We start from the raw sequence: 9,458 nt of genomic DNA, 5'->3' as shown, positions 1-9,458 counted from the left end.
TATATATATATATATATAATGTTTCTATAATTATAATTCAAACGTCTGATGAACCTGCTACTGATGGTGTTTGGGTAAAATATTTCACTCCCTCTAACCTCTCTGATCTGTTTATTGCTGGAGAAAATATTTGTTTCAGTCATTTCCCACATGGGGTGGAGGTTAGCAAAAAACAACAACAAACATTTATGTCCTCGCTCCGTTTTTATACAAGCTGCTCGGCAAAGGAACATGATGTTTCTCTTGATGATTCTGAGGTATTTTTTCAAAGCTGTTATCTAGAAAAACACAGGTTTAGTTTTAATTTGTGAAGATTAAAGCTTTTGTTTCACCTGTTTTTTTTTAAATTAAACTCACTTTTGACCCAAAGGAGCTGCTGACTAAAAGAACTGGACTTACCTAAGTAAAACGGTTAAGAATGACCAGACTTCTCACAACACATCTGTTAGGTAAAGATTAGATTTAGATGTTTTTGTTTTGTTTTTTTATTTAACCAGGACATTCCTACTGCAATAMGTTTCTTCTTCCAGGGATTCCTGGTCAAGATGGCAGCACAGAAACAAATGAGCCACTGTGTCCAAGTTTTTTTTCCTGCTACATGGGGCATYTGAGGAGAAGCAGCTTGCATCCTGCTCCTCAGAACATAAGAGGTAATTATTGGAGACACCCAGAGAGACAGGTGGTGCACTGCAGACGTCTGGTCATTACAGTCGTCCTGTCAGCCGAGCCTTAAAAAGACCTCTGTGGGCAGATGGACACATGCAGGGCTGTGTTTGCTTGTGCACAAGTCTGTGTGTGTGTTGGGATGCATATTTGTGTGTGCATGGGTAGTTTTGGAAATAGTCTGGGACATATTAGCATGTGGGGGCAGATGAGGTGTTGGGTTTTTGATGGTATGTTTGTGAGGGCTTTGAAAGTTTGCGTAGGTGCTCCAGTGGAAATTCGTGTACAAATTTCATCCGATTGAAAAGAAGCAAYGCACTGAAAAGTACTGTGTTGGTGGACGAAATGGTTTTTGTTTGTCAGACAATAAAGGAGTTGTCATTTTGAAGAGCCAAATGTGTGCTGTAATATTAAAACCCTAGAAAGATGAGCCAACTTTATGATTGCCCCTGACACCCCCCCCCCCCCCCACCACACACACACACACCTGGTATCTCTATGCTAAGTTTATGGGGCACCAAGTGTAAAATAAAACATTAAAAATGTCTCCAAGACATTTTCATCATTTAGTTCACTTTCTGAGTGGAAAATCCCAGTTTAAAAAAATTCATTTCATTGTTATTAAAGGGATCCCCGATTAGTTGTAACATTAGACTTTATTTAATAAACATTTATTTTAACTGTAAAATAAAGACTGTAAAAAATACTGTAGGATGTTTAGTTTTTATCATTKTTAAACTAAAAGTTTAAAAATATATTACACGCATTCATTTTATTTACACACAAAGCATTCTGGGTAAATGATGACGTGGATAGGTCCTCGGTGTGAGCGAGCTATATCCACCCTGAAGGTTAATCTTGGACAATATCTGATGATCGACTCTTTTAAATGAAACCAGAGAGCGTTGACAGAGAGGAGAAGGTAGAAATGACTCAGCCTGKAACTGAAAATATGGATGGAGGACAACAGAGCTGCTTCATGGAAGAAGAACCTTCTCAATTTAGTTTTATAATCTAGAGCTGAGTTTTTTTTAGTTGCTTCCTGCTTTTATACACTTTGACACATTTAATCATTAAAGTCTTTTTGGTACAAAATGTAGTCAAAGTTCTTGTTTAATTCTATTTAAAGATTAGTTTTGTCACAGTAGTAACAAAGATGGGTTGCATTCAAAATAAATATACACTATATTGCCAAAAGTATTTGCTCACCCATCCAAATGACTGTGCAACAGTGCACAAAGGTCCATAAAGACATGATAGAGTCAGGTGTGGATGAACTTGACTGACCTGCACAGAGTCCTGACCTCAACCTGATAGAWCACCTTTGGGATGAATTAGAGCAGAGACAGAGCCAGGCCTTCTGTCCAACATCAGTGTGTGACCTCACAAATGTGCTTCTGGAAGAATGGTCCAAAATCCCCAAAAACACTCCTAAACCTTGTGGAYGGCCTTCAGAACAGTTGAAGCTGTTCTAGCTGCAAAGAGGACCAACTTCATAATGAACCCTATGGATCAGGAATGATGTCACTTAAGCTCATTCTGTATGTGAGTCAAGGCAGGTGAGTGAATACTTTTGGCAATACAATGTACCAGTTTGGATTTTCATTGGCTACAAAAAACAAACAAACAAAATAAACTATGTATGTGGGTGTCATTTCTCAGTTGTCAGGCGATAAAGTGTTGATGTTGCAAGACACAGGGACTGCACGCAACAGCTGAGTGACAACCGCAGCTTTGCAACTTTGATGCAAGAAAGAAATAATCTTAACAAGCTGTCATTTTGCACAAAGAGTCTGTGAAGAATATTGTTTATTGTCCCAGCACCACTGCTTGCTCATTGTCATCAAGACAGATTGGAGAGCATCGTCACAAGAAGGTTGAGGTGGACTGGACATGAGCTCAGAAAAGAACACGGTGATGTTATCTGCACAGCTTGGACACCAAAAGACTGAAGGACATCTGGTAAYCAGTGGTGGAGGTAGAAATGAAAACCATAAACCACACCTGAGGTGCCATCTACTTACTTTAACTAACTTTATGTCTTTGTTGTAACAATGCTTCTTGTGAATAAACCTTATAACTGGGGGGCGGGGGGTGGGGTGTAACAGAAGCTCAAAACAAGTGTCAATAGCAACAGCCGAATAATCCGTTTGACAGAGAAGATTTGGCAAATTTATCATGTGTGCAACCTCACAAATGCATGTTCCTTACAAATGTGGCACCATTTAAATGAGAAATACACAGGCTTTCCAACATTATAAGATTTATTGCCAAGAAGCATTGGTACAACAAGGAAATAATCTACCAAACACTAATTGTCTTATATTTTATGCTAAGTTTATATCTATGAAAGCCTACTATTTGCATGTCTGTTTGTGTTTAAAGGGGAGTTCTGATGCTGTTGTTGAATACCTTGATATGATTTAAAAGCAAAATGAGTGTCATGACCCAGAAAGGGAGAAGCTGGTAAAGATAATGGATGGTTGGATGGATGAGTGGAAAGAACCTCCAAATCTGAGGCAATGGTCCTCAGTTGGAAAAAAAGTGAATTGCCTTCTCCAGGTTGGGAAGAGCTTCTGGCTCAAGTGGAGGAGTTTATATCTTGGGGTTTCGTTCACAATCGAGACAAAGGGAACATGAGATGAACAGATTGGTGCAGTTTCCATGGTTTTGTGTACTTTGTGCTGGTCTGTTGTGGTTAAGAAGGAGCTGAGCTTCAAGTCAAAGTTTACCAGTTGGTCTACGCTTTTACCCTTACTCTATGGTCACCAACTCTGAGTAGTGACTGAAAGAAGGAAACAGTGGATAAAGATGGTCAAAATGCATTTTTCCTGTAGGATAGCTGAGCTCTTTTTATATCCTTAGAAACCTGAATTACCGAGCCTTCATTCTTTGTAACAAACACATCCCCCATCATTAGAAAAATGCTGCTAAGCACAATTTTAACTGCATGTTTCTTAATTACATGAGATTAGAAACCAAGAAAGAGGTAGATTTCACTCAAAGACGCACACGATGATCTTGTAGTCTGGATGTGACATTAATGACACACTTTCAGGAACTATTTTAGTCTTCTGAGTCGAGGCCCGCTCAGAGGATGATGGAGACAGAACTGGTGGACAGCTGGATCTAGATTATGCCACTGTGGATGAATCATGCCAGCTGTGGTTACAGTAATGACAGCTGTTTGGGTTAACCTCTACTACAGGGGGGCTGAAACAGCAGTTCAGACCAGAGGCTACTTAAAGTAAAGGGATGTGTTGTGAATTTAAAAGTTTCTCCTCTTTCCTAAATACATAAACAAGAAGCAGTTTGTTTGTTTCATTTCCTCTTTCACTGAGGCCAGGTCCAGTTTCACATACTTACCTGTAGGCGGTTTGATCAATTGGTTCAGCTGCAGGAAATCCCAAAATGCCACATACGACTCTGCTGCTGCTCAAGTCCCAGCCCTGGTTGCACACATGACGCCATTTCCCAGCATGCTTCACTTCCAGCACTCCCTCTGTCACCAGGCCACCTTGGTTGGTAGACAGGACGGGACGTAGACGAGCCTCCTCTAAGTRGACCCTCTCAGATCCCTGTTCATGAAAAAGGGTTGTTGAGAGAGGCAGTTAAAGCTGAAAGTGATTTATAAGGCATTTTTAACTATTAAAGGGACAGTTCAAATCATTTGAAGTGGGGTTCTTTTAAAGGTCATGCAGTTGTGGACATTACTTTCAACAACCTCACTTTGGAGAAATAGTTGAATTATGGCTGGAATGATGAGCTAACACAGAACTGGTCCTTTGGTGCCCTAGCCAAGATTTCAGGTGGCGCTCCTTGTGCATTTCTCTAAATCTCACTGCCGACTGCACATACCTAACACAATCTCACTCCCAACTCATCACATATTGACGCTTTTCCAAGGTGTGTCTTATTTTGGCGCGTCAGGTAACCCCTTCGTGTCAGTTATTGACACACCAGGCATTTCCGAGTTCCCTCGGCRTCCGGTTTTGACGTGTCAGGACACAAMATATAGGGGTCTTTGAGTTGGGGTCCATGGTTAATGTTAGGGATTAGAGTTGATGGTTAATTTTAGGTACTAGGGTGAGGGACAGGATGTCTAGAGCGAATAAAGGTAATTTTAGGCTTTGGGACGGTTAGTTTTTGTGCATTTTCTGCACTTTCTGAAAGTACGACAATGGATTCCACCCCATCTCGTCAATATCTGACACTAGGGGGGTAAACTGGGCGCAGAGGGAACCTTGGATAAGTGTCAATATGAGATGAGTTGGGAGTGAGAATGGGCTGACATACCACCTTCCAAATCAAATRGTTTTCTCTTTGATATTATTTTTTATCTTTAGAAACCAGGTTGTCTCATTAAAATAGTTAAGGATAAAATATGAAAGGGWTTTACTCAAAACTATACATTTTCCAGCCATTTTAAAAGCATTTAACTAAAGTCTTTAGTAAAATTCAATAGACTTAATCAACTATATTCAGCTAAAGAGTAAAAAAAATTGTCTATGATTTGTGGCATCCCCTAGATGGATGGTACCTTTTGCATTTGTCTATCTTACAGGCCAGCCCTGACCTAACTGCTACCAAAGTGAATATCTGTTTTCTGAAAGCGGCTTTAATGTCAAATATTCATTGAAGCTCGTGACATCGATTTTAAAATTCTAATGAAAGTATACCATAATGCATCGGCAGTGGTGGGCACCAGCCCGTTAAAGTGCAAATTTGCTAATTGCAGACCTAAATATTTCATTTGCGTTTTAGCGGACTTACTAATTTTTGTAATTCATAAGCAGATTAGTGCTGTCTAAAATTAAAACGCGGTATCGCTAATAACTAATTAGCTACCAGTCATCATTATCTTAAACAGCAGAAGGTATGGCTGTCAATGAATCATGACACACTTGATCTRYMCAACAGCACCCCTCCCAGATGAACATGCTTTTTGGGAAGGTATACAGTACATCCTAGATGACTGTTGGTTTCGGTCAGGGTTCTCATTTCCCACAATGCTTTGTGTCTGCTTACGTAGCAGGAAGGCATTAGCAAAAACAGTTAACGTTTGTAATCCATACTAAAATTTTGTATGTATTGATTTATTTTACTTTACAATCGGAGCTCCTTTTTAAAAAAAATTAAGTTTAAACGCTGGAGCTCAACACTTGACGTAATTGGTCGAAGCAATCGGCCAACGGGGTTAGAGATTCAGAAATGATTTAAATATGTTATGCTGATTAAGACTGACATCTAGTGGTCAACTGGAGCAACTACATGGAAAACTTCAAAATCCAAGCTCTTATTTTGAAGGGAAGATAGTTTCCAGTACTCTGTGCTTTCGTTTCCCGTCACAAATCAAATCCGTCATGCACCCAGAATGTGTCGCTTCAGTTTTCCAATAAACAGTTTTAAAATTACTTTACTGATGCTTCTTTAATGAAAAATCTTCAACAAACAAAAGAAAAACACAAAGAAGCAGCTGAACTAGCAATCCTCAACGACTTTTTAATTTTTACACCAGGAGCTAAAGGTCTGTTTCACGAAATCACATCCCCAGCAATCGGCGGTTGTAGAGTTAAGTTGTAAAATAGTTAATACACTGCTAGTTGGCAGGGTTGTGTATGTATAGTACATGAATTGTTGCCAGCTAGTAAGTGTCAAATTAAACTTGCTCTTTAAAATTAGCTTCCGCTTGTTTTTCTATGGCATAAGTGCTTTAGAAATTGCAGGGCTAATTTTTGGATTAGCACTGCCCACCACTGTGCATTGGAARTGTTATAGCTAGTTGATGCTGACTTTATTTGATCTTGTAAAAAAAACATAAAATACTTTGCATGCTGTTTGAGATTGTTTGAAATGTTTGAGATTGGAGTTGTTTCAAGAACCCTCATTTAAAAGGTCTGAGCCGCCGCTTTAACAATAGTTCTTGTGATTGCACTGTGGGGAACAATAAGATAACGTCAGCTCTCCTTACACAAAACACTGTCACATTGTTTGAATAAACAGCAGCAGACGGCACGCAATCAAGGCTAGAATAACACAAAAAGATAACACGCTTTGATGGCCATACCCTCTAATCATCCACATAGTGTGCTGCGATCAGCAGGAAGGAAACTAACAGTAAAGGCAGAGTTTGTGGAATRTGTCAGGATGTATACAAAATAGTGAGAAACTGTGATGTCTGCAAGTAAATTTSCTKTGATCTGTGATGTTTCCGTTAGAAGAGGAGCCTATGAACTAAACTAAACTTTAGGTCCCTCTGGTGCAGAGGGACTGGATTTTGAGAAGCTTGAGGTTTTAGATACATCTCTTATTATAGATGCCCACTAGCCTGTGGGAGCACAGCTGACATTTCTATTCAAGTCTACAAAACCAGACTGGGTGTGTATCTTAGCTGTATTCTGCTTTTACCTGTGTRTAATGTGCATCAGTCTCCTGCTCCAAGTCTGGATAAACTGGATCTGGTTCAACGTGGTTCCCACTGAACTGCTGCTGCCTGTCACTGGTTCTCTCAGACTGGAGCTGTGAGTGAGGCTGGGGTTGCGGCTGCCCGTCCACCTGCTCTTCTGCCTCCCGTGTCACAGCCTGTGGACTGGTCCTTGCTGTCTCCTGTCTCTGCCTGTAGGCCTCGATGTTTATCAGACGTGAGGGCAGCTGGTGTCCTTGGGGCAAAGCCGGCCTGTTCTGTTGGTTTGTCCTCGAACCTCCTCGATTTCGCCTCAGGAGCTGGATCTCGTGGCCGTTTTCTCGCGGGGAGATGTTGCTGCGATGAGCGGTGGATGGGTTGCGGTGGAGGGCGATCTCGTGGCCTCTTGCRGGGTTAATGGGAATGTTTGCGGGGGGTGCAGGTGGAGCTGCAGGGGACTGAGACTGTGATGGTGGGCTTCTTTGTTGGCTCGGCTGCGTCCTGGGGGATAAAGGTGCTTCTTCTAGAGTGACAGCAGGGAAACCAGATCTCCTTTCTGGGCTACAGATGACCCCTAGATCCTCAGCATGGGTGCAGTCATTGACTCCCCAACCATTGAAATGACATTCTGTAATAGAGAGCTCAGAGCCTTGGCAGCGCACATTGTCCAACCAGATTAGACCTAAGACAGGAGAGCAATGAGTTAAAGACAAACCAAATAAAATCAGTAATTATTAGGGTGCAGTACAGGCTGTACCTTGACCCTGACCAAACTTGGCACTGTGGGCCCAGGTAAGGCCACGCTGAAAGCCGAGTTGCCTGCACAGAACATTGGCCAGGTTAATATTCACATCATCGTCGCACACTGTGCCCCACGATCCATCGTAGAAGATCTCCACTCGACCCTCGTTCGCATTTCGCCGATTTTGCCCCGCCAGACGTATCTGTACGCTCTGTGCCGACAGCTGAGGGGGGCAGAGGAGAAGCAGGACAAGGAGCGTGGACAAGGAACTGAGAGGCAGCATCCTGGAGACACAAAAGTAAGGGCTCACTGTGGGATCAAAAGAGAGAAAACGCCAAAGCTGGAGACCCCAAATATAAATGTGCACCATGTCACCACAAAAATCCCAACAATCAAGTGCAGACATGGAACTCACATTCCACACCCTGGCAGATGTATAATTAGAAACTTTCCTTAAAACCCTAATGGGACACTCCATGGTGAAATGAAAGATTTATGGACCCTTTTTTTTTCATCCCTTTAAAATAATCGGTCATATAAAGGACAGTGAGAGGCCTGAGAGACAGTCTGGACCAGCACAGGGAGTAATGACCAAAGCTAAAAGTAGTCTCTCCATCCAGCCAACGGAAACTCTGGCCTTCCACAAACCCTCAAGTTTAGCTGCTTGCATTTAGCCAAAAAACACAAAAGCAAATAAACACTCCCATAAAAATGTTCTCACATATAAATAAAACAGCAGGTCTGTAGGAGATGCTGGGAGTTAAACCTTTGATCCACTTCTGAAACCCTCCGATGTCTCATGCAAACAATCTGAAAATGAAATCTGAAAACTTAGGGATAAACCTTTAAAATGCCTCCTCTTGCAGGTTTAGTTACATTCTGGGCATGTTGTAGATGCGCCTCAGACTGATGAGGTTTGAAATCAAATTTTTTTAGAAGAAAAGTGAATTCACACAGTTGTACGTACAAAATAGTTGTGCTGAAGTAAAAACAAAACAAACAAAAAAATAAAACCAGAAAAAAATTCATGTGACCCTAAAGACAGCTTGTTATAAAAGATGAAGCAAAAAGAAAAAGAAAAAAACTCACCTTTCTGTTGCTCTCACCCTGGAGTCAATGAGAGAAAGAAAGGAGAGAAAACTGGGACTTTGGTCCTGCTGTGTCTCTATTCTCCTCTTTTCCCTCCCTCTCTCCTTTTCTGTCACTCCCTCAGATCTGCTACTTCATCAATCCCTCCCATTTTTATTCATCCGAGCAGCACTTTGCCCTCTCCTCTCCTCCTGTTTTTTTCTCCGTGTCCTGTCCGGAAACTCAGAATTGATGTCTGAGTGTCCAAATGAAGCCCAACAGTTATACTTTTACAAGTGCAGCATAATGGCATTTCACCATGATGCTCCACTTGATATATATTTAAACCTTCATTATAAATTGTTAAATTAATTCATAATGGACACAGAGACAGAAAAATTAAACAAAGAAAAGAAAAAGGAGAAAAATGAAGAAAGAGATTGAAATGGAGATAAGATGATATGAGAGAGATGCATTAAGAAAACACAAGACGACACATTTGAAGTCTGCTTCTACCCTCTACAAGAGAGAAAACAAAAACAGCAATAAAATATGTGTGTATAATAATAAAGATTAAAGTAT

At 41.0% G+C, this 9,458-nt stretch overlaps 1 protein-coding gene across 1 annotated transcript in view; it reads right to left on the bottom strand.

The window, feature by feature from the left end:
* LOC106531907 (lysyl oxidase homolog 4) overlaps window positions 1–8,983 on the bottom strand; it is a 30,114-nt gene extending 21,131 nt beyond the window's left edge. Inside the window, exons 1-4 of the mRNA XM_014027853.1 lie at window positions 8,898–8,983; window positions 7,824–8,092; window positions 7,072–7,748; window positions 4,030–4,241 (exon numbers count right to left, since the gene is read on the bottom strand). Of these exons, the coding sequence (XP_013883307.1) occupies window positions 4,030–4,241; window positions 7,072–7,748; window positions 7,824–8,091 (1,157 nt within the window). The 5' untranslated portion in view covers window position 8,092; window positions 8,898–8,983. The remainder of the gene's footprint in view (window positions 1–4,029; window positions 4,242–7,071; window positions 7,749–7,823; window positions 8,093–8,897) is intronic.
* Window positions 8,984–9,458: the final 475 nt, after the last annotated feature.

The sequence above is a fragment of the Austrofundulus limnaeus genome, unplaced genomic scaffold (genome assembly GCF_001266775.1).
Source record: "Austrofundulus limnaeus strain Quisiro unplaced genomic scaffold, Austrofundulus_limnaeus-1.0 Scaffold690, whole genome shotgun sequence".
Lineage (NCBI taxonomy): Eukaryota > Metazoa > Chordata > Actinopteri > Cyprinodontiformes > Rivulidae > Austrofundulus > Austrofundulus limnaeus.
This window is presented reverse-complemented; position numbering and strand designations above follow the sequence as displayed.